Source organism: Thunnus thynnus, chromosome 7 (assembly GCF_963924715.1).
Source record: "Thunnus thynnus chromosome 7, fThuThy2.1, whole genome shotgun sequence".
NCBI lineage: Eukaryota > Metazoa > Chordata > Actinopteri > Scombriformes > Scombridae > Thunnus > Thunnus thynnus.
This window is the reverse complement of record NC_089523.1, coordinates 14,821,262-14,846,925: the sequence shown is the minus strand read 5'-3', so window position 1 is coordinate 14,846,925 and position 25,664 is coordinate 14,821,262. Positions and strand designations below refer to the sequence as shown.

The window sequence follows — 25,664 nt, the reverse complement described above, 5'->3', positions numbered from 1 at the left end:
CACATACACGCACGCACGCGCACACACGGGGCTTGAAACCGGCAGGCAAGGCGCGCGCAGTCTCCAAAAACTATTAAAAAGCATGATGACGGCTGCTCGCCGCATTTCAGGCTCTGCTCATGAAATTAACAGGCTTTTTATTAGTAGATACATTTCACCGAATAATCCAAAAAAACAAAATTACGTTGTAGGCTACGTGCACGCGAGAAATTAATCAAGTTTGGCTGGTGTGTGCGCGCGCAAAATGCGTAAGAGGAGATGTGTGAGCGCGCTCTTATCTTTGCTTGACCAGAGGCTGCATGATGATGCTGCTTAATGACATTAACCCGCCACGCACACACGCACGCGCGTACGCATGCGTGCATTTGCTGCTATAGCTTACTCACTTAAACTAGAAATAAGTATTTAATAACAAGATCTGTTTAGAGCGCGTATTGCGTGTTTGTTGGTGTGAGTTGCTGGGTGTTTGGGGCGGGGCGGCGCGCGCGGGGCTCCGGTTGATACAGCTGTTCATCTTCCTCACTTCTGGCTTCGCGACAAAAAGACAAACAAGACAAAACTCAGTTTTCTGTCTGAATGTAAAGACACATTTGAAAAGAATAAAATACAACACGGAGACTACAGTTAATGTTCACGTGTCTTGTTGTAAACAAGATTAATTCTGCTCTAATTCTCAGTTACTCGTGTTTTATATTGTTTTAATAACTAGGCTACTAATCAATTACAATTACACGCTATAAAATTACTAATTTTGTATATATGCAAAATATTGTCCCAAATTTTATGCTTCAAATAACTACATCAGATGTGCACGTTAATTCACCTCGTCTGCAAAGATTTAGTGATTTTAGTGATCCTCTCCTGATAAAAGCTGAAAAGTAATTAAGTGTAAATCAGCTGTTGTATTAACGTCTCATTGCTTCAGACCCGAGAAGATTCAGCTTTATAAATGCTGTATGGCATAAAAGGGGGGAAGAAGGGGTCAGTATATTCACTGACTGTTGTTAGTTAGTTGTGTAATTTATTGTGTCGTGCACATACAAGTGTCCAGCCCATATGGACTTTAAATTCACCAGAATAGTGCTGCAGCGGTGAAACAACTTTGTCTTCTGTCCAAATCTCGACAAATGCCTGAAAAAAGGTTCAGGTTCCCCTCCTAAACACACTCATCACTGCAACACGATATACATAAAAATACAGTAAAGTTTAGTGTGATCACTAAACTATTTTATATGAACCACCCAAGGAAAATTAAAATCCAGTCAGTTTCTGGCCTCCTCATTAACCAGGCAGCTCCCAGGCTCATGCCGTCTGTTGTGAGTCCACGTCCCGTCTGGCGGGTTCAGAGGTGAGTTTACCGAGAAACTTAAACTGTTTCAAAGTTAAACTTTCCAGGCCGTTCCTGCCTCCCAAAAAGAGCAGCCAGGAGCGACCCCAGCTCTCCCGCTTTCAAGCATTTAAACTTTAATCCCTTCAAAGAGGGGACCGGTCTCTTCCAGGCCACTAATCCGCCCTGGTGCTGCGGCGCAGGGGGAGACCTCTTCTCTGCGGAGGCTTTAACTTTGGACTTTTACATTCATGGGGCGATTTGACGGAAACAGTAACGGGGATCTTTTGCATTCATGACGTCTGAGTCAACAGAGGGGGACTCAATGGTCCCCCAGAGGCTCCTGAAGGCCCCTGAGAGAGGGACCCCAACTATAGGGATTATAGGCCCATGGAGGACTGTTACTGGGGGAAATACTTAAACCTCATAGCCGCACTTAAGTTACGATTTGCGCTTCTAATCAGAGCTGAGTTCACATTAACGCATCACTTACTTATCATTTTAGTGTTTTCCCCAATTAAAAAACGTTATTATACTACTTAATATCAAAATGTAGGTTATAATAGCAGGAAACACAAACAAATTACAACTAAAATGTAACTAATTGAGCAAGTAAGACTAATAGGTAATTAACCACAAACACTACAAGGAAAATATATACTTTAATCACACCGCAGCAGTTATAAAGAATGATAAAGAGGACAATCATTTATCTATCTTGTCATTATATTTTCCTTAATGAATACATTCAGGATCTCTGTTCAAACGTCATTCATCTGATCTGTTTATAGCCCATAATAAATAACTTTAATATCCATACTATCACTAGGCTTTATGAAGGAGGATGTAGCCTAACCTAATAACTACTCATGTTACTACTCGTTTTATTCAGACCCATTGATTGTTCTGTCTACCATTACTCATTTAAAACACGAAAATGCTTTGATCTGCAGAGAAATTCTAATTAAAGTCCAACATTTGGTCCCTCTCTATCTGTAGGGTGTGTGTGTGTGGTGCAGGGTTGATGTTGATGGAAGGACTCTATGATGGATGTTTTGATGGAGAGGCGTATGGATAGAGGCAGGGGGATAAGGGATGGATAAAGGATGGGACAGCGGCGACACTGGGTGAAAGAAAAGCCACGCGGGAGGCCCAGTCCGGTATCTGTCCCGTGACACGCGGTGGTGGTCTGAACAGCAAGTGAAGCTGTCAGTCAGAGAAAGAGAGAGAGAGAGAGACTGCCAGGTCCATCCATTATGGAAACTTAAAGAAGAACATGTCCCATGTGCCGAAAGCCGGTTCCTTGCTTCAGACTGCAGGCAGCTATTGATTCACAGGTCTGGATGGCGCAGTTAAGTGCGCAAATACATGCGCAGATCAGATTATTATAAAGTTAACTGAAGTCAGTGTCACATGTTTAATCAAGTCAAACTGATTTTACGTTGCATTACGTGTACATATGTGCAACAGCTGCAAGAAGTTGAATCAAAAAAAGTTTTGGTGATAATTAGCCCTCCAAACCTGCTTGATTCATTCTGTAATTACAGTTAATTAAAGGCCTAATAAACCTTCAGAAACTGTGAAAATAGCTGCAATATATATATATATATATATATACAAATACACACATTCTGCCTTTTTAATCAGCTGTAATAACTAAAATCAACTGAGGCCATTACAGAAATAAAAAAAATTATAATATAGATTATGCTGGTAATTATTTTGATAATGTTAACTTTATATTTTGATTATCAACAGTAATCTATTATAAATGAATACAGTCAGGTCAAATGAGCTAATTGAATAAAATTATAGAACTATCATATTGCCCTATTTGTATGCTGTACATTCTCATTCTCAATGTTTGATTGGGCATTTTGTTGAGCAATAATAACCTTGTGCAGCCTATAAAGATAAATAAGATATTGATAACAGGAGCAGCTCAGAGGTTTTTGGTCTCGTTGCACAGTCGCGTCACGTTATTAATGAATCCTCTAATGTTGATTTCATTGCCACGTTTTTTTGCTTTTCTGCAGTAGCTGATTGAATTTCTTTCCCCTTTTCTCTCTCTGACTGACTGACTCTCACACACACATGGTCTCGGTAGGTTTTCCCTTCGTTGTTATAACATTTTTGGGGCTAAGCATGTGTCCGTAATTTACAGTGATCAGTCCTTAGATGTAGCCTAATTTTTAATCTCCTATGCAGCACATTCCCTCTGTGGTGATATTTGCACATTTGCTACCAATTCATTCACTCATCTGCTGACTGTGTTAAACCCCACCAGGCCAGCAGCTCTCTACCTGTGTCACCAAAATGTGTCGTGTCATCGCCCACTCTTAAGATCCTCTTCCCTCGGAGGTCGATTTGATTGCGCATAAAATAAAATCAAAAATCACAGATCCTGCCGTTAACATCGGCCTGCGTCTTTGCAGCAGCAGAGCCTAGCGGTGTGCATTTGATTTGCCCGGTGATGGATGGGAGACGGTGCAGGACTGGAGAGGGAGGGAGGGGGTGGGGTGGGGGTGAGCTCAGAGGCCCGGGGGTCCCGTCGGTGCGCCTGTCCCAGCATTTCAATCCCCAATTACCGGAATGTACCGTGACGCACCGGCTCGAGACGACGGCGCGCATCTAACCGGGTTAGAGACGGCAGCACAGAGAGTTACATTCAAGTCCCCACTCAGGTAGCAAGTGTTGATACACATGATCAAAATCAGCTTGGGGCCTGTCTGAGAGAGACAGTCTACAGGAGGAGAGAATAAAAAATAAACCACTGATTAAAAAAACAGGCCCTCCTTAATTTCTTTTTTAGCAATAGGCCATATTGTTCCGTCTATGTGGGTTATAGCTGCAATTTGGGCTAAAGTGCAGCACCTGAGGGGCGTTGAAATGAACATTTAAACTAAACAGAGTGATGAAACAGCACAGAGGAAAACATCCCGAAATTATCAGAACATTTAGAGAAAAAGCCTGGAATGTAGTTGCACTTTTATGCTTCATAAGACATAAAATCTTACCATATTGCACCACTTACTCACGCCAAATATATTTATAAATTGCGCACAAAATGTGCACACAAGTTTCCCAAAATCACCACTGCGGCCTAAAAAAGCGCCTGTAGAGAAACCGCCCACTGAAGAGCCTTATATGTGCTTAAATAGTCTTATGCGTTTTGTTCAACATCATTTCAGTCAAGAAATCCACGAATCAGATCAGATGAAAAAATGTGACAAAACCAAAGTGCAACAGAGTCACAAGATAATAATTGCTGAGCACACTCAGCAGCATGAGGCTGAACTTTGGCTCAAAATGTGGCCATTAATTTTAACCCATCAGATTTCTCTCATCCTAATTTAAATCCACTCTCACATCAATTCAACATGCATTCATCAGCCAGAATGTGACGCAGGGCAGCTGCGGGTATCCACATGCTGCGTACTGCAGCAGCAGACCAGTATTATCCTAATGGATAGCGGCATGTTACTTAAAAAAGAAGCTTTTTAGGATAAAAACCAGGTCCCGGGAGACCACAGTACACACACACACACACACACTCGCACACTCACACACGCACACCACAGCTGGAGCGGCGAGGGATGGCCGCGCGCATGGAGAGCTTCTCCAAACACGCTAATTAGATCTCGAGCTCTGGCCCCGCGCTCTGAAAGCAGCCCAGCGGCGGGGCGCGCGGAGCTGTGGAAAGTTAATTGAATTAAATTCCCTCTAAACTAATTAGGCTGCAATCTGCCACGCGAGCTGTCCCTGAGCAAGGTTCGAATTAGGCGGAATGGATTTGTTCCTTTTCTTTAAAAGAAAGGCGGACAGACTGGTGTGTGTGTTTTTGTTTTTTCTTCTTCTTCTTCTTTTTTGGTTGGGTCCTTTATTTGTCTTTTATGCTAATTCTCCCAGGGGACTGTCACGTGATGGCCTTGCGGTAACCGGACGACATCAGGTGTGTGTGTGTGTGTGTGTTTGTGTGCACCCCCGTGCGCCTCTCCATCCCCGAACATCAACAAAGCCGCCACATCAACTCCATGCGTAAAAATTTAACAAACATGTAAACCCAGAAAACCAAATGTTAGTGCGTCTGCTTTAGAGATGCATGAATGAGCAGCATCTTAAACTAAGAGCTGAGTGGACTGAGGTAATGGAGGTGAAATCGATCGCTTTCCTGGGGGAGCACAATGAGGGAGAGAGAGAGAGGGAGGGAGAGAGGGAGGGAGGGATAAGAGGAGTGCAGAGGGACACGGATGAAAATCCCCCGTTAAGAGCAGGGACAGATATGATAATGGGAGAGCCGCTAGTAGTCGTTCATCATTCACCACCTTCACCTGGCTGCACCTCTCTGAGCTGCCGCTGCTGCCGCCCGGCCGCTCATAACTGCACTGAAATCAAACACACCTGCGCTCATTTATTCACCTTTTTCTACGCGGAAGAGAATACTATGAACCTGATCTCACACTGAGCTGGTGCCTGTGTCACACATGAACACTGTCACACGCAATAAACGCACATTGGAAGCCTCATACAAGTTAGTTTCTGGGCGTTTTTTTTTTTTAAGTTTTATCTTACCAGGGTTGTGTTCAGGTTTTGGATAACTTAACTACAAAACCCTGTTCTGCAAAGTTATCCTGATGAGTCTTTTAAACCTGCTACTTGTATCTAGTCCCAGAGGCCACAAAAGCTCCAGGCTTTGCTGCATTACAAATGGTTTTGGTAATTTAATTAATTGCCAATTTGTTAGAGAATTTGCATCACTTATGCAGAACATCAACTAAGACTGACCCTTCTGTTGTTGCTTTATCTGTTTTGTAGAGGAGCCACGTGTCAAAATGTAGTTTAAAGACATTTATTATTTGAGTTTGTATTGTACTCCTCTTCCTAAAGAAAGTCATTTTTAATCAATTTATCACAAACTAAGTGACACATAAAAAATTGGAGTCAGGCATCATTTCTGATCTTCCATGTGCCCTCTTTTCTTGACCTTTTACCCTCTTGCTCTCTTCTCTTCCATTTGTATCAGCAGCAGCAGAAGGAAGGAGAGAGAGAGAGAAAGAGAAAAGGTGGAGGAGAGAGAAAGTGAGCATGAAGCAGAGGGAGGATGGGAGGGTTGGGAGGAGGGTGGTGAGGGAGGAAAATGTGGAGAGATAGAGGGAGGGGAGGTTAGGACGATGGAGGGCCAGGTTTCTGTTTCTCCATAATCTAATCAGAGAAATGGCAGCAGTCAGAAATAGCCTGACGGACAGACTAAGAGCCTCTTCTCTTTCTCCTCCTCTTATTCTTGTCTTCCTCCTCAGGGAGGGTAAATGGATACACACACGTGCGCACACACACACACACACACACACACACACACACACACACACGCCAGCTTGACTTCCTAAAACCATAAAGTGTAGATGTGTTTGAGGGTTATAAGAGATGGGAAAAGCCTCGAGGTATCATAAGCAAAACCTGATCTACTGTCCAGATGCAGTCCCACTTTTACAGACGTCTGCTCGTTTCTTTGTGGCTGAGAAAAGTTTTCCCCCTTATCTGTTTTACAACATGCAGATGATATTTCAAGTATATGACAATTTGTTTTCAGGGCAATGTACAATTAACACAACCGCAGAGGAAGCTCAGATTCATGAGCAACCAGCTGAGACTGCAGGGGATCAGAGGCAGCAACCTGACAAATATTTCTCTCTTTAGAAAAAAAAAAAAAAAAGGCTTTTTATAGTTGTTACTTCTTACATTTAGCTGCTCACAAGCAAGATAAGCACTCATGTCAAAGAGAAAGTCTTTATGTTTCTAAGTTCTAATAATATCAGGCAACCTTTTGAGGATGTACTCTGTATATAATAAAACATCAGAGCAGCACAGATGGTGCAAAATATGACGCAATCTTTTTCTGAGGTGAATCCAAGTAAACGCCATCATCCCTTATTGATTTCCATTGTCAAAACAATACCAGTCATAAATAGAATTAATGAAGCAGGATTTCAAAGAGTTTTTCAAAGGTGGCTGCAACTCGGCTATGTCAGAGCTTGTAGTGTGCACAGAAGTGTAAATGTAAGAAAGTTATTGCAGTACCTGAAATGATTAATCAGTTAACAATTCTGAAAATCAATCACCAAGTTATTTATCAAGGAAAAATGCTAAACAAGCTGTTTCTTGCTTCTCAAAATGTGAGAATTTGGAGCTTTTCTGTTTTATATCTGTATGAATTCATTTAATATGGGTTTTGGACAATTTAGAGACTTTATCTCAGGTTCTGGGAAATTTTTGATAGATATTTTTAGATGTAACTATTAAAGACTACCGCAGTGTGACAGCAGAGACAACAACACAACAAAGACAGTTGTGTTGTTGGGGGGTCCAGGCAGAGCACAGTAGAAGAGTGAATGTGTCTTTTTTTTCCTTGCATGCTAATTCCTCCCTGCAGGGAAGACATTCCTGCAGGGTGTGTTTGTGTGTGTGTGACATGTTTTCTGCATCTCAGTGGCATTTACCGCTCCGCAGACCCCCACACAGACCAGGATTCCACTGAAATTCCTATGTCATGTTGTTTCACAAGGTGGACAAGCGTTATTGTTGTATGATTCCCACCCAGGCACTGGTCTCTCACACACACACACCCATCCATCCATCCATCCATCCATCCATCAGGAGTGTCAGTGCAACACAAACAGAACAAAAAACAGAGGAATTCCCTTTTTTGTTGTGATGACTTTATTTACAGGGTGGAGGTTGGGATACAAGAATGAGAAATGTCGCTGGATTACATTTGGCGCCTTGTCAACATGCTGTTAAAACATTTATGACACAACACATAGAATATTATTCCTTTATGTCTCTAAATTTCTCTTAATGTCAGACAGACACACACTGTACAGAACTGGAGATCGCTGTCGTGACGGACGAGACTCTTTCACATTAGCATGCATCAACAGAAACAATTCACAAGGCAGTTATATTACCCATCATTCAATTGGACTGTTGTACATTTTTGCCTGGGATTTCTCCTCTAAGACATTCTTTATTAAAATGAAATGAATAAGCAGGTTGTGTTTACATATATTTATCAGAGTGACTCTGCTGGTGAGGGGTTTTCTCCACAAGTGCATTTAAGTGAACACAGGCAACAATCTGAGGTAACGTCAAACAATCTTTGGTCAGTAACATGTCCTGTTCCTTCATTCAAAGTGATTTTTATCTGTCCAACTCTGGCAAAACTTATGTCATCACCATTTTAAAAATGTACTATTAGATAACATTTCTCTGACTAATATCCATGATGTTATTTTCTTAATTTGTCATTTCCCATCTCTGACAAATCACTCAACGGCTAAATTGGCCCCTGAACTGCGATTAATCCCTCCAACTTGTATTTCATTGCTCGTTGCCAGATACTGAACATACATGTGCTGAAATTATTGGTACCCCTTTAGAAGTTGTAAGAATCATTTGATTTTTAGCGATACTTTAAGCAGACTAATTGTGTTTTAACTAGTTTCACAGATGAAGGAACCGAACCGAAGGAAAAGTAGAGAGAGGTCTGAAGAGATTAGAACGAGGGTAACAGCCAAGCATGGTCAACAAAGGTTTTAAGACCTTCTCCAAAGAGCTTGATGTTCCTGTGACCACTGTTTCCAATATCATTAAGAAGTTTAAGGCTCATAGAACTGTAGCCAACATCTCTGGACATGGTCGCAAGAGAAAAACTGGCCCAAGATTGAACAGAAGGATTGCTCGAATGGTCGAGAAAGAACCAAGGAAAACTTCAACACAGATCCGAGCTGATCTTCAAGTTCAAGGTACAACAGTTTCAAGTCGCAGCATCCATCAGTCTGAATGAAAATGGGCTCCATGGTAGAAGATCCAGGAAGACTCCACTTCTAAGAGGGAGACACCAAAAAAGCCAGACTGGACTTTGCCAAAATGCATGTTGACGAGCCACAGTCCTTCTGGGAGAATGTGCTTTGGATGAAACTAAATTAGAGCTTTTTGGTAAATCACACCAACCCTATGTTTGCAGAAGAAAAAATGAACCCTTCAAAGAAAAGAACACCATGAAACATGGAGGAGGCTCTGCGATGTTTTGGGGTTGATTTGCTGCCTCAGGCACTGGGTGCCTTGAATCTGTGCAGGGCACGACGACGGCATTTTGGAGTGAAACATACAGTCCAGTGTCAGAAAGCTGCATCTTAGTCGCAGGTCATGAGTCATCCAGCAGGATATTGACCCCAAACACAAATCAAAAGGCACCCAAGAGTGGATGAGAAGAAAACATTGGACCATTCTGCAGTGGCCTGCTATGAGTCCTGATCTGAATCCCATTGAACAACTGTGGAAAGAGCTGAAACTTGCAGATGGGAGACGGCACCCATCAAACCTGAGAGAACTGGAGCAGTTTGCTCAACAAGAGTAGGCCGAACTACCAGTGGAGACATGTAGAAACCTGATTCAGAGTTACAGAAAGTGCGTGACTGCAGTTATTGCCTCCAAAGGATGAGCTAAAAAATATTAAGTTAAGGGTACCAATATTTTTGGCCATTTTCATTTGTTTTATTTTAAATACGTTAAGTTGTAAATCAAAAGCACGTTTTAGTTATTTTCAATGTGAAATAAAGAATGATGGAGACCATATACTTCTGTCAGTTTTAACTTAATACAGAGAAAATTTAGTTGTTTTTTTTTAAAAGGTGTAAGGGTACCAATATTTTCAGCCACATCTGTATCTATAAATAAATAAATAAATATATTTTATAAATATCAAATATTTTGGCTGTTTTGAATGTTCTACTCTATAGAGTGAACATCAACTATCACTATATGTATGTATATATATGTAGTCTACTACAAACATAATACAGCAAATCTGTTTTTAAATCTTTATATATATGATCTATATATATATATATATATATCAATCCACTGATGAGACGTTTGATTTTCATGATGATGATGAAGCTGCACAGGCACAATGAAGCCTCTACACTACACATTTACTTACTTATATCTACTGAGACATTGCTCGTGATATAAACTGATATGAAGGTTTGTTGTAACATAGTTTTTATGTTTACAGCGCGATGTTGGCAGATACTTTACTGCATATTGTGTAAAAATTGGCATGTAAATACTTCATGTGCGTACTGAAACAGAGAGGCAGTGATGTGTTTATCAGAGGTACTTTTATTGGTAACATCCATCAAGAACCATCCATCCTCCTGACACTATATGATGATGATGATGATGATGATGATGACGACGATGACAGTGTGTGTGTGGAAAGTGTACATGTGTGCACACAGCTTAGTGTATCCTGTGTGTGTCTCTGTGGTGTGTTAGTGTTCGGGGCTGAGTGGTGGACGGATGTCCAGTGTTCTTGATGAGCTGTCCTCTCCTACCACTTCAAGGCGCAGACTGGGCGTGCTCCGCTCCTCTTGGTCCTCTGATTGGACAGAAAGACGCAGGGTGCAGCCTTTGGGCAGCAGCTCCTGCTCGTACGCTGCAGCTAACTGGTTGACAACCCGCCGCTCAACCTGAGAGATCCGTGATGAGGTTAGTGAGGACGCACAGTTTAGTCAAACAGTGTTTTTGTTTCATGTTTGTGTAGGAAAATTACACTTAAACCAGTTTACTGGGATCCATAGTTTCAGATTATCTCCTCTACTTTTCCTGATTTGCATTTTGAATCCTTTGCTACTTTTGTTCATTCCTATTTCAGTTATGAATAAAGTTTTTTCTATATTTGCTCTCCTGGAGCCTCGCTACATTGTTCATTGCTGATTGGAAACTCTTCCTTAATTAAATACACATCACAGATCAAATATTTGCCACAGACTCAGGGAACATATTTTACAACTGACACATGGAAATCAAAACTCTGCCAGACTTTTGATTTTCTGCATCATTAAATGTAACACTTTCTGATTTTTCTTTACTTTTTCATAGTTTCAGTCCTATCAGTTATTAAAACACTGGTTTGTTTGTTTGTTTTTCTGTGTAAAGCATGTTTTTTCATACTACATACAGGATGTGGTTTGCAGCAATGATTTGTTTCTGTTTGGAACATGAATGTCAATCACTCACCAGAAGTTATTTATATGTTGTATTATTGTGTGTCATGTGATCCCATGTGGGATGGATTCATTTACACATTCATTCAGTACAAATCCACAGTCTAACCGTATTATTCAAACCACTCAGTCAGAAGTGAAAATGAAGATAAACAATATATTTAATATCAGTTTTAAGGGTTTCGGCTGCTTCTTGGAGTTCAGTCAGTGTCCCCACATCCCAGTAATAAAACTGGAGAGTAAAACGTTATCTTAACTTTAGAAATTAGAATTTAGAATTTATTTTCCAGTCTGCATATACAAATTCATTTTTTATACATTCATGAACACATGAAAAAAGAGACAGATACTTAAATAAAGCAGCTCAATAACCCAACTTAAAGTTTAAGTGATAAGAATGATGGTTGGAACAACGAGACAAGACCGAGATATTTTACAAAAACGATTTTCCTTTAAGATTATTAAACACCTTTTGAGGCGTTGAGAATGAAAATATAATTTCAAGCCGTGTCTGCGTGTTACAGTATCTGTGTACCTCGTGTTTGATGGAGCGCGCTCCGTAATGCATGTTGTAACCGCCCGCCAACAGGTCCAGGACTGGGCGATCCCACTGAAGAGTGATGTCATGGCGCTGCTTGGCCTAACGACGGGGACGGTGGAAAGAAAGAGAGAGAAAGAAGAGGTTAACTGGGCGTGCTGCAGTAGAGTATCACAAAATAGATAATAATATGAAAGAGAGAATGAAGGAGGACTGAGAGGAGCGATGAGATGAAGAGAAAGAGACAAATGCAGAAGGAGAGAAGATCCTGTCAAGCAGCATGTCTGCCAGCGCTAATCAACAGGCCCTTAATGCGTTTTAATCAAACACCAGTCAATAGTAGTAATCAGTGCTGCTCATTTAGCTACTGATGTTAACACTGCATTCAATAAAGAAGACGCCATATTTACTCCAGAGATATAAACACTAATGTTACCGCATTATGAACACCATAGTAAGGCAATAATTGATAGAATTTAACATTTAATTCATTCAATATAAGTGAATGACAAACAAATGGCTCGTGAGGATTCAGTTATAATGAGATTTCTGCTGTTAGCGTTGCTGCCAGATACTGAGACAACTTATTACCAGACATGCACACTTAAAAAATTAAAGACAACACAAACACACTAACAAATAGATGCACAAAAACACACACACACACATATACAAAAAGACAGACAAATGGAGTCCGTGAGAGTCATGAGTCAGGTTCCTATCAGTTGCCTGCAGGGCCCATGTTGGCTGTCAGGAACACCAGCTGTAATATTAATAATTAAATATTGATGAAGGCTCCACATGTTAAACACTGTAATCACATTATAGTGAGTAGCAGTGGCACATAATATTGATCTGCGTGTGTTCCTGCACAGCTCAGCGGCTGCAGGACGAAGTGGGTGAGGCCTTTTATTCCTACTGGAGGACACCCACGCTGTAAATGTAGGGTGCTGTGAAGATCGACCTCCAAATGGTAAAAAAAAATCTCTTCTGTCAAATGATATGAAACATAATTTAGATCTGTGCTGCCTCTGTTCACTTAAATACTACATAAAGCAGAGTCGGAGGTTTGATTCATGATAAAAGGTTACAAAAAAGCGGTAGGGTGAAAAAACAGGATTTGTTGTTGTCCCATGCTACAAAATAGCAAGAATGACTTCAATACGCAGTAACAGTGTAAATATCAGCTCTCATCCACGTCATAAAGGATTCTGAATTAGAAAGCAGTTGAGAAATTGTCAATATGATGTAAGATCTGTGAGTTTTCTGCATGAAAACTCAGTGAAACATACCTTCTTAGCCCAGAAGTTGAGCTCTTTGCTGACCAGCTGTAGCAGCTCTGAGTGACAGAACGGCAGGAAGTATACGATTTCATTGATCCGACCAAGAAACTCGTCCCTCCGGAAATGCGCCTACGCAGGAACCAAAGAATTAACAAACGGCAACTGAAGCTGGAAGCCTCTCAGGTCAACCACAGTGAACTGCTAAACAAATAACTAGCAACATATGTTTGTAATTACACTAACACTAGTTGTGTTTTTATCTGCAGTTATGAAAGTCTGTTACCTTCAGGATCGGTCGAATCACTGATTCCTTAAACTGTCGGGAGATTTGGATCTCATCACCTTTCTGTACATCCTCTGGAGAAAAACACATTAACATTAACTTCACTTCTGATTTTATTCACTTGATGACTCTTTGTGTTTGTGGCTCCAACGGCTTTAATGGTGACCCTGATTATTTTGATACTGTGATAAGTCACGTCTTTTAATTCAGGATGATCTGATAAATGATATCATTTGACCATACTTCACATCATATGATCATCTCACCCATTTTAAACAACAAAAACTGATTTAAACAACATGTAATATGCCAGAATAGCTATAATACCGGTGTGGGAACTAATAAAATCATAATGTACAATTATTATTGCATAAATAGAGTCTGATAATTCAAAAATTCAAGTTGGTTTACTGTCTGCAGCAACTGAGGACATAAGGTTGTGTATTATTGTGTTTATGCGTGTATACAGTGTACGTTAGTGTGTCTCTCTCACCGAGTTTGTCGGCCAGCTTCCTGCGGCTGACCACCTCAGCTTCCTGGCGGAGCTGAAGTGCATGCTGGGCGATTTCATCACTTGCAACATTAGACGTCATGATGAATATGGCATCTTTACATTCAATGGTCTTTCCCTTACCGTCTGTGAGGCGACCCTGAGAGAGGAGAAGCACAAATGACAGAGATCAGTCCACTGAAATCACATTTGTGTTTATCAAACAGAAACACAGCATGAATATCTGCCTCTCTGTGTTTGTACGCACCTCATCAAAGAGCTGCAGCATGATAGTGAGGACATCGGGGTGAGCTTTATCCACTTCATCAAACAGGACGACAGCGTTGGGACACGCCCTCAACAACTTTGTCAGCTGACCTCCTTCCTCGTGTCCTACGTATCCCGGCGGAGAGCCAATGAACTTCGCCACCTGTGAGGAGAGACAGGACAAAAAAAAAAAAAAAGTTTAATGCAAGACAAAGAGCAGAGGTGTTTTTACTATGATCACACTTCACCTTTAATGCTTTCTTCTGCTACAAACTAAAAGTTGCCACTGAATAAAGATGATGTTCTTCTTCACATCATAACATAATACAAAACTGATTCACTGATTAAATGTATTCATCACCAAAGCTTCACAAAGATGTAAAATAAGGCAAAGACAACATTAATTTCAGTTTATGCATCCGTTATCAGTACATGAACAGAATTAATCCAATGTGTCACTGTCATGCATCTGCAGCAGAGTGATGCCACTGAAACAGATCTGCTCATCTGAAATGAATAAATTCCTGTTATGAAGTAAAATATTCAATGCAGTAAGTATGACTGAGGCATAAGAAACAAACATGTTGGCTACTGACTACTTCCTGGATCCACATTATATGTAATCAGAGCAGGTAAAAAGCATCTTACCTCGTGTTTTTCCTGAAACTCAGACATGTCCATACGGATGAAACCCTGCAATCACATGACAGGTTAAAACATACTACTCCATGTACTTTATGAGTGTGCAGTTTTGTTTTATTCTTGGCTGGGTGAAACCTGCTAACCTGTGCTGCTAATAGTTACCATGGAAACAGGCACAAATCAAATTCTCTGTCATATCTTTGAGGCGGGAAGACCCACTAAATTAAATGTGTTTTCTATCTATGGGAAGACCCGTTTACCACCTATTGACTGAGCGGTATAACATCTGTGTGTGTATGTGTGTGTGTGTGTGTGTGTATGTGTGTGAGAGAGATGCAACATCACGCACCTTTTTGATGTCCTTGTGCATGTAGCGAGCCACCTGTTTGGCCAACTCTGTCTTTCCTGTGACAGTCAGACAAAACAGAGACCTCATTTAGTTATTCACTATCCCCCTGCCCCCATTTAATTACTTTATTTTTTTATTTATTACAAAAAACCCCAATCTCTGCTTTTTGGATTACAGTATGCAGAGATTTCAGGAACTCAGGAAAACAAGCTTACTCATTTCAGACAGAAAGACGATCTCTCTCTTGCTCTAAGTGCTGGCCTAAATCCCAGTGCCTCCCTTCTACAAAGCTTTCAATCATCTCCTGCTCTCCAGAAGCTCACATTATGTCTGTCTGTAAAATATTCTGCATATAAATACTCATATATGATATTGATGTCTTGTGTTTGGTATGCATATGGGTATGATGATGGCGTGTGTGTGTGTGTGTGTGTGTGTGTGTCTTGTTGCTGTGTTTAATATTGATGTCTCTTGGCCACTGTTTGTCGCTGAAGGCAACAGAGAATATGAACACCGTCTCTCCTTCATCTATCTCTCTGGCCTGTCATTTCACCATCTCCCTCTTTTTTAGCCATTTATCTGGCCCATAATGTCCTTCTCTCTCCTTCTTCTTCTTCTCTTCTCTCTAACCCACACACACACTTTCATCTTGCAGCCGTTTAAGAAGATTTGATATATATATATTTTTTTTTACATAATACAGCTGCATTACAATTACTAAAACCAATTCATTTTACTGCTTTCAATGTTATTTTAATGATTCCTGCATCACATCTTTCCTTTACTGGTTTCCTTTACTATTTTGTTGGATCAGTGTGGATTTGTTGAGGCAAGAAGGTCCAGACAGGATTTAGACAGTGTCAATTCATCCCCAGCATCCCCAGTGGATACCATTAATTGAAACTGCTGGCTGTTGTTCTGTTAGGGTTGTTCTGAGGTTTGTTTGCTCACACCGCTGAAAGAGGTTCCAGTGTTTTAAAGTGCAATCGGCTGTTTTTTGACAGCTGTTGTATCCAGAACTCAATGAGCTGCTGTAAATAAAGAAGTGGAAACGAATGGAGCTTTATAAAATTAATACTAATTTTAAAAAAATACCTTGATTGGCCCTGATATCAATCTTGCAGATTATACACACACGTTCAAATACTAACCTTAATCCATAAAATGTGTTAGAAATGTGTTTGTGCTTTTTTAAATTTGTACTGACTAAGTACTCATTATGTGAAATGTCTTCATTTAGGTTAGGTTATTATTTATCACATATTGATAATAATATTAATTCATATTGATTCACTGATGTATACACGTAAGCAGAATTTTAATGTTGTCAAGGTAAAGATCATTTTAACATGTTTATACTTACCGGTAGTCTAATGTATAAAAATGCATATTTGTAAAATGTAGTGGCATAAAACGTACAAAGCAGCACTAAAAGGAAATACTCAAGTACAGTATAAGTATCTCAAATTGTCCTGAAGCACAGTACTTAAGTAAATGTACTTACTGTGGTTACATTGAACCACTGAACACCATTAGCTTTGTTCAAAACATCTGAATCACCACCCACATCTCAAATGTTGTCAGTGATTCAAAAAGGTCTGGAGTTGCTCTGGTGAATCTGTTTCCCCGGCTGGAGATGGATTGATTGATTACCTATACCCTGTATATTATTGTACTTAAAGACAAACTGACTGACAAACAACCGAGCCAATCAGAGCCTTTGTGGGCGGGATTAAACTTGGTGACACTGCCAGGCTGTGCTGTCTAAAATGTTTGCACTGTTTACTGTTCATTACTGCTCTTGATATGTGAAATTGCATATAACCATATTAATGTCCTCAATCCTGTCACAACTCTTTGCCTCTTGTTATGAAGACTTTTAGTTAAATGTCAATTTGTAAAAACACTAGAAACAAAGGAAATAGCTGATTCAGGCGGACAACAGGACTAACATTAGCTAACAAGTTAACTAACTTAGCCAATTAGCTTGCCCGAGCAGGCACAGTCTTGACTGCTTTAAATTTTTGTCTCATGTAAATTAAACACAGGCTTCCCGTTGTTTCTTTAAATTAAAATCTTTATAAAACCAAGATTCTTGCAAGAAAGTGCTCCTTAAAAACAAATAGACTCAGTATAATGTAGCGTTTCTCCTATTTGTGTTTATATTTTACAACAGCATGTGTGATCTTTTGAAGCCTTTTGTATTCTGTTTCTTTGTAACTGAAGTCATTTGTTTGGTAGGAAGAAAATAGACTCCAAATGCATTCAAAATACTTAACCTAATCAAGTGTTGTGTTTATTTTGGCAGCTACTTTAAGGAAGCTGAAGAGGGTTTTTTTTGGCAATCATTTCATGAGATCAAACCAGAGAGGAAGAGCTGGGTGTAAAGGATGAGAGAGGGTGAGCGATTTACCGATTCCTGATGAGCCGAGGAAGAGGAATACGAGAGGGTGCTCTTCATCGTACCAACCATTCTCCTTCCTTCTGATGGCTGCAGAGAGCAGAGACGGGGAGGAAAAGAGACAGAAAAGGAGGCTATTATCTCAATCATTTGCATTTGTTGACTTTGCTTTTGCACCAAATGTTCCAAGTTTCACCCAACTGAACCGTGTTGAGCTGAGGGCAGCGGATATCCCAGAAACTATGATAAAAAAGAGCAGGGATGAGAAAAGGGTCAGAGACATTTGGTGGAGGGGAAAAAAAAAAAAAAAGGAGAAAGAAAAGAGAAAGAGCGAGAGAGCGAGATGAGAGACCTCCAGAAAGCTACCCACGATGCCTCTCCTCCCCCCTCAGTCAGTGGGGCCATTAGCCAGCGGTAATTGTGTTAGCCTCCCTGGCGCGGCCATGGCGAAATCAGTTTAGCATGGATCGCAGCCTCACACACACACACACACACACACGCTCGCTTAAAGAGGAGTGCCTACCCAACCCTGCCATCACCCCAGCAACCACACTCACACACATACACAAAGACAAGATGATGAGGTGGATCGGAGGGAAGTAAAGAGTGTATTTGGCCGTGGTTTCAGCCACTCGACGAAGAAGCAGACACTAGCACAAACTCATCCAAATCTGAACCTGTTGAGAGGAGAGGATGCGCTGTTGACTTGAGCTAAGAAATCCTGCTAGGAGTTTTGTTCTGCTTGTGTCTGAAGAGGACATGATGACTGGATACCTCTCTAGTATCATGGTGGTAAACCGTGACAGTCCTTACATCATATGAGAAAAACATCATAAACTTGCTGCTGAATCGCTACAACAGAGTGTATGTTAAGTGATAAGTTACTTTGATGAATATTTGAAAATTAGTGATGTTAGATATTACATACAAAGATGTAAAGCATGTGAAAGTCTCCACACACCCACAGTCCACTCACACAAGTCTGATTGGACCTCTCCTGAAGACTGTGTTTGATTGACAGCTCCTTCACGCTCCCGTTAGCTTTGCTGCACCTGTCAGGGTGGGGCAAGTTACGCTGTTATCAATGGCCGTGCTGCTTGTTATGTAATGGTGAGGGGATGACAGCAGCAGGTAGTGGAGATGCTGTGGTGAACTTTCATTGAATCATTTTCACAGGTTTTAAAGTGTTGGCAAAGACTGTTCAGTAAGTTTTTCATTTGGAATCAACAAGCCTCGTCATATATCTGTTTATTAGTCCGTATTGTTTACGATGCTGTTGGCACACATGGTATTTTGTTAACTTGCCACACAATGTAGTCCATTCAAAGCAGAATGTGCTGTTTGGTGTGCTGAGTTGAAACCAATGGACTGCACTGTTCGGGTCTTGGAGCACGTAATTCTCAGCATAGCTCCAACCTAACTTCAACCTGAGTAAGAGGTCTAATTAAGCAGAGTGATTGAAAACACCTGTGTGGCTGCATGGAGGCCCTTAAGCTCACTGTAAAACCACAAAACCAATAAACAGATCCTTTTCACTTGTCAGAGCAGGAAAAAAAGTGCAGCAGGTGGAATTAATAACATCAATGATGGCTGCATTCCATTTAGGTGAGCCAGTTTCAGCGTACTGGTATTGTGCCTGCTAAATCACTGGCATGGCTTAACTGAATGGAGCCATCGTTAATATTATTATTTACACCTGTGCATTTCCTGCTTTGAAAGGTCAAAATGTCTGCCGTGAAAATGATCTATTAGTGCTCAGTTGTTGTTTTTTTAATCTTTCTCTACTTTTTGACACTTTCTTTTTTTTGCAATCATGCAATTCTGCAGACTAACATGACACATCTGCTGTTGCTTTAATGAATTATACTAGGCATAATCAATAACAGACTTCATGTTGCGGCTTGTTATTTTTATGCACACAGAACTGAAATAAATTAGCCACTTAATGAAATGAAGGTATTTCTTCTATTTTCTGTTTGTCTGGAGGCTCAGTGGTGAACTGCAACTTTACAGATCAAGTTTTATCAGAGTGTGATTATAATATCATGCAGGGACAACTGACACAGCTCATTATTTCTACTTAGCCTTTAGGAAAGAATATGACAGTCTGGTAACTAAAAAATGTATCTCTGGGAGGTGACAACTGCAGTCTGCACAAGATAAGTGTGACGTGAACTCCACAGCCAAGTTACTAAAGAGAACTCGGAGCAACCAAAACTTCAGTTTCTCTTTATGCTACAGACAAATTGAGCCCTGATGAGTCTCTTCCTGCTCGTCCTTTATAAGCTGCAGTAGCTAGGAAGCTCTTTGTGTGATACAGTGGAGCTCAAATACTGCACGACAGACATGAGATCCGAGTGTTAAACTAGCTACTAATAGCTGATAATCTTAAAGAACTGATGCTTGGCAGGAGGAGAGGTGGAGAGAGAGAGAGAGAGAGAGAGAGAGAGAGACTGAGGGAGGTAGAGAGATGGAGATGGCAGGCAGGGATGCAGAGGGAGGAACACAGATAAGGGGAGGAAAGAGCAGCGAGGATGTAGAGAGAGATAAAGAGGGGAAGGAGAGAGGAGTGATGGAGATAAGGAGACAGAGAACGAGGTAGAGAAACAAACGAGTGTGTCAGAGATGGCCGCTGAGATGAATAGTGACAAGAGGGGCTCCAAAGCTCTGTCTGCTTTATCAATGGCTGTGTGAATGACAGCGTAACCTTCTGTGTGTTTGTGTGTGTGTGTGTGTTTTAGCTGATTGAGAGCGACTTTGACAGAAGGGCACATTGACATTTCTCAGAGGACCCTGACAACAACAAGGAAAGGAAGGAGACACAAAACAAATGAAAGCTCTCTCTCTCTCTCTCTCTCTCTCACATGCATACACACACACACACACACACACACTGAACAGTGTGTATTGGGCAGGTCTGGTTGGCTCTAACATGATTACAGAGGGATGATTCTCTTCAATAACTCTTAGCCCTGAGAGCTAAACCTGGATCAATCTAACCTCTTTCCTGTGCGTGTGGATTTGTACTTCGGTGTGTGTGTGTGTGTGTGTGTGTGTGTGTGTGTGTGTGTGTGTGTGTGTGTGTGTGTGTCTGTATCTTGCTGCAGGCCAGCTGATTGTCATGAGGAGTTCAGGCATCATGAGGACAAACCAAATGTAAAATATAAAAAAAAACAAACCAACAAACTTTTTAAATGTTCTTTTCCATTATTTCTTCTCACATTCTACTCTGCAATTTTTTTTGCATCACTCAAATCGGTCGTCTTTTTTGCAGCAACATATATCAGAACACATTGTTAAAAAGTGTAAAAATGATTAGTTGATGAATCAATAACTAGATCAACAGACTATGAAATGTCTACTATTTTGATGAGTGATGTGACAGGTATTTTTCAATATTTTCTCAAATTTGAAATACTTAAGGATTAAGAAATTAGTAATAAAAATAATCAACAGCTCAGTCTTTACATCCCTGTCTCATTTGTTGTCTCTTAGTGTACAGTATATGTCTTCCTCTCTTTCCAGCCCTGTCTGCTTCTCCTCTCTGACGCTGGGCTCACGTTTGATAAAAATGGAGAAAATAGCAAACTATATAAGTATAAATGTACAGCAGATCTGCAGATGGTGGTTCATTCTTTGCCTCTTTAACTTTTATACCACTTTGTCTGTATGTGTGTATGTGTGTGTGTGTGTGTGTGTTATATTCACTGTAATACTTCTCTGGGATCAATAAGCTGCTCCTTTATCACTGTGGTGACATCTTCTATAGTTTTCAGGACAATTTGCCATGATAACAGCAATCATTTATCACCTTGCCAAAGACTTCAACTCCTGTGATTTTGTTGTCCTGCCCTGACACTTGTAACTACATCTCAAAAAGCTTCATTTGTCTATAGTTTGTATTTATACATCTGTGGTCGTGTGTAGTTTTTTTGCAGGCATTACACTTACAGAGGCCTCAAGATTGATATCCAAGTGGCTCTCCTGTTGATTATAAACACAAAGCAGTATTTGCTCCCACAAAGACATTACAGATTATAATATCTGTTTTTATACCTTGGGACTGACTTGATTATTTTCACAAATCTAAACAGAAACTGTCCAAGATCATAAAAATAACACACAGCCTCTCTCTGAGCTGCAGAATCCTTCCTGAACACATCATCTGCGGATCAATACATGGCCTCCATGGATGCCTGGTGTAATATCAGCTCTTTACTGTCTGTTGTGTTATTGTGCTCTAACTCATCCTCCCTCCTCTTCTCCATGCATTACACTCGCTCTCTTTGTCTTTCTGTCAATGCTCCGAGCTTTCTGGTTTTCAGCTTCTTCTCTGCTATCTTCTCCCATCAGCGTTCCCCATCTCTTTTTCATCTCCTGTTGCCTCCATTTGTTTGTCTGTCTCATCTGTTTTTCTCCCTTCCTGTCTCCGTCACTTTGACTTTCTCCTGTCCATCCCTGACTCTGCTCAGGTGGAAAAGATGCAGGAGGTGCATGGAGGCCCCAAACTGAAAGTAGGAAAGGACAGACGGATGAAGGAGAAAGAGTGGGTGTGATGGAAATTGAGGGGGTAAAAGAGGGAGAGAAAAGGAGGAGGATGATGGAAGGGGGGGAGGAAGAGGGGTGGGTCTGTAGTATGTCTCCTCTCTGTAATCGTGTTAACTGGCGGCTCCAAGCCTGGCCTCTTCAGCTGTCACACACAAACACACACACAGCACCTGTGTATGCCTGACAGACAGCTCATTCATCACAATTAACCAATTACAGTCTCCGCCGGTCTGTCTGAACCCGCCTACTGCTGGAGGGAAGGGAGGAGAGCCGGAGAGAGTGGAAAAGGAGGAAGGAGGGGAGTACAAAACAGAAACGTACTGAAAAGAAAGAGAGAAACAAATAGTACACGGTGTTTATGTGCACATGGTAACTTGTAATGTCTACCTGTTTACCTGTGTGTGTGTGTGTGTGTGTGTGTGTGTGTGTGTGTGTGTGTGTGTGTGTGTGTGTACCTGAAGCCACGGTATTGATGGCCCCCTCCTGTCCGATGATGTGCTCCTTCAGCCTCCTCTCCAGGGGGAACCTCCTTCTCTCCTCCGCCTCCCGCCGAGCCTGCGCCTCCTGGAACTAGATGGAGGTAAAGGAGACGGAGGTACAGAGAACAGACTAGACAGTCAATGAATCAGGGAGAGTAAAAAGAATGAGAGACAGAGAAAGAGTAGGACAATGTATGAAATTAACTCTCGAGGAAAAACTAACTACTCCACTATTTCTTTTTTGTCAACTTCCCAACTCATACCCCCCCCCCCCCCATTAGACAGGGAGTGGACAAACATGCACTTAACCAATGAGAAACTGGTTTGTTTTACCATACAGATGTGTTGTTGCAGTAGTAGTCCTCCTTAAGACATTTGATGTATGTACTTGGCTGAGGAGCCAATGGGGTGAAACTACCATCTATGGGATTATGACTGAAGTCAGAATCTGGCCTAGATGCATTAGCATGTTTTCCAGTTGTTTTTGTTCCTTTTAAAGTGTTTTTTGTTATCTCCCAAGACAACCTGGATACCATTCACCTCTTTATTTATCTCTATAAGAGATGCTATTGTTGCTAAATAATCTCTACCGACAGTATATTCAGACAGGTGCGTAGGAGAATTAGCCAACAAAAACTTTGCTCCTGCACTCTGTCAACACTTTACTGTAAATTTACTGTAAAGCTACGTTTCAGTCACCCTTCATTCATCAGGCATTTTGCTTGAAAAGTAGCTGTTTTAATAAATAAAATTACAAGTGACCTTCGTCAATCTTTAAAGGTTGCTTGAAACGCAGCTATTTAATAATGTTTACAGTGTGCGGGAGCTGAATTTTGTTACTTGGACTCATTGCTAAGTAATGAACATCCAATTATTTTACAATCATTTTATTTTTAAAACAAAGCTTAGCGATAAATACTTTTTTGCTTTTTTATCAATCATTTCCTTAGATAATGTATCATGTTTTTAAAACTGGAATGACATTTTTAAAATGCCAAACTCGACTCCTCCCTTCATATCCTACACTTCAACTTCATAGAGATTTCCTCCCCATTTGCCAGCAGCTATCAGCTTCCTGTCCTCCTCCTCTGTTACACACTCCTCTACCTCTCCATCTTCCTTTGCCTCCATTTCGCCGACACACATCCCTACCTCTCTGCTGATTTAATCTCTTTCCACCTCTCTTCTATTTCTCCCTTTCTTTGCCCATGTCTTTACTCTCCCCTTCCTCCTCTTTCCCTCATTTACTGATCTCTTTCTCACACCTCCTTCCCCCCTCATCCTCAGCTTCTCTCCCTCTTTCCTTCTTGCAGCTACACCATGACTCATTCATCCTCTCCTCTTTGTCTCCAAGACTCCAGCTTTTCTCCCTGCAGTGGAGGCAGGCTGTTTATTCTCTCTCTCCATCTTGCTTAGCTCTGGCCTGCTGTCAAGCCGGCGGATAACTACGGGTAACTCAAGTTTTATTTAAGAAAACCGCAGACCCCGCTCCTCCTACTATACTGTACGCTGTGAGTCACTGTGAGTCTCTTAGGTCAGCTGGTTTGAGAGCTTTGTTCAGTCAAAACTAACAAAGCTTCCAAATTACCTTCAATTTAAATCACATTTTAACAATATGAAAATATGTATATGTGTTTGTGATGCTGTTAATGCTCTTGTTTGTGCAAAAAGTGCTGAATCAAATCTCCTTGCCTGTTCAAACAAGAATTTGTGGAGGATTTTAGTACATGCAACTGAAACTAAATGGTAAAATACAGTATTTTATTCATATGTTTTAGACCAAATACCTGAATATCAATAATGTGACACAATTTTGATGCTTTCAGAAGATATTTACACACAAGTTTTGAGAAAAACATTGGAAATGTGAAAAGTGACTGCTGCAACTTTGCATGTTGAGAAAGAGCATTCATATATATTTTTACTTTACATATATTTTTGTAAGGATTCAAGCAACCAGCTGTACATAGCAGAAATGAGTGCTTAGATTTGTTAACCTTCACACTGAAAGAACCTTCAGGAAAAGGGAAAAAACAACATTTATGGTAAATCACAATATCATAACTAAAATTCCAGATTGTATCTAGTTTCCTATCATGATTTGCATTAAATATTATATTGATGTATCCCAGCTTTACTCTTCAGCACATGTTTTTAACCCCAGTTAACCTCTACCAGCTTTCACATCTCCAACACTCAAAAGCCCCTGTCACTCATTCACCAGACTGACACAGACCTCCTGAAGAGAGTGTGTCTGTGTGCGTGACGGCAAGTAAATGACACAGATGTCTGCTGAGTGCTGAGTCACACAGACCAGGCCACAGGAAACGACTATCAAAACATTTGTACGCATGGAAACCAGTGTCGTTTTAATTGCTTCCACATTCTGCACAGCCTGTATGGAAGCAAAACAAAATGATCGTTTGCGTCTGTATGAATGCGACAAGTATGTCATACCTTGCCCTCCCACTCCTGCAGTAGTGTGCTCACTTCTCCCTCTTTAGCATAGGCCCGTGCTGTGTGTCCCAAACCGTTGCTCTGCATGGGGTTGGCACCTGTATGCAAATGTGAAAACACAAACATACAGTTAATAAATTACAAGATATTCCAAATAATTTGAAAAAAAGGTTCACAAAATGGTTGAAACAAACAGAACAACATCTCCTTTTTTTATAAAATATTTTTAAATCTTGTTGTAAGAATATTCACACCCCACCTCAGCAGGAGGGTCAAAATGTCGATCGAGAGAGCGAGGTTGGGGGTGAGAGGGCACATGGGTTCAGGGGTCACTGAGGCTAACTGCAGTGAAGCAGGAGGACCGTGCAATGACCCAGCAGGGGGTTTCATATCTGCAACGCGTGCCAATAACACACACTTTGACCCCTACACCCGCACACCAACACCCTGGACTATTAAACAATCTATACACACTGCAGGTTGTTGCAGGTTGAGGGCCACTGATGCTGAAAAGCATGCACACTTCCACACAA

General features: G+C 40.9%; 1 protein-coding gene across 1 annotated transcript in view; it reads right to left on the bottom strand.

The window, feature by feature from the left end:
* Positions 1–10,487: 10,487 nt before the first annotated feature.
* Positions 10,488–25,664, bottom strand: part of clpb (ClpB family mitochondrial disaggregase) — a 33,553-nt gene continuing 18,376 nt past the window's right edge. The window contains exons 6-16 of the mRNA XM_067594525.1: positions 25,132–25,229; positions 22,651–22,765; positions 17,660–17,737; positions 15,247–15,302; positions 14,904–14,948; positions 14,257–14,418; positions 13,992–14,148; positions 13,499–13,572; positions 13,225–13,344; positions 11,930–12,034; positions 10,488–10,857 (exon numbers count right to left, since the gene is read on the bottom strand). Of these exons, the coding sequence (XP_067450626.1) occupies positions 10,660–10,857; positions 11,930–12,034; positions 13,225–13,344; positions 13,499–13,572; positions 13,992–14,148; positions 14,257–14,418; positions 14,904–14,948; positions 15,247–15,302; positions 17,660–17,737; positions 22,651–22,765; positions 25,132–25,229 (1,208 nt within the window). The 3' untranslated portion in view covers positions 10,488–10,659. The remainder of the gene's footprint in view (positions 10,858–11,929; positions 12,035–13,224; positions 13,345–13,498; positions 13,573–13,991; positions 14,149–14,256; positions 14,419–14,903; positions 14,949–15,246; positions 15,303–17,659; positions 17,738–22,650; positions 22,766–25,131; positions 25,230–25,664) is intronic.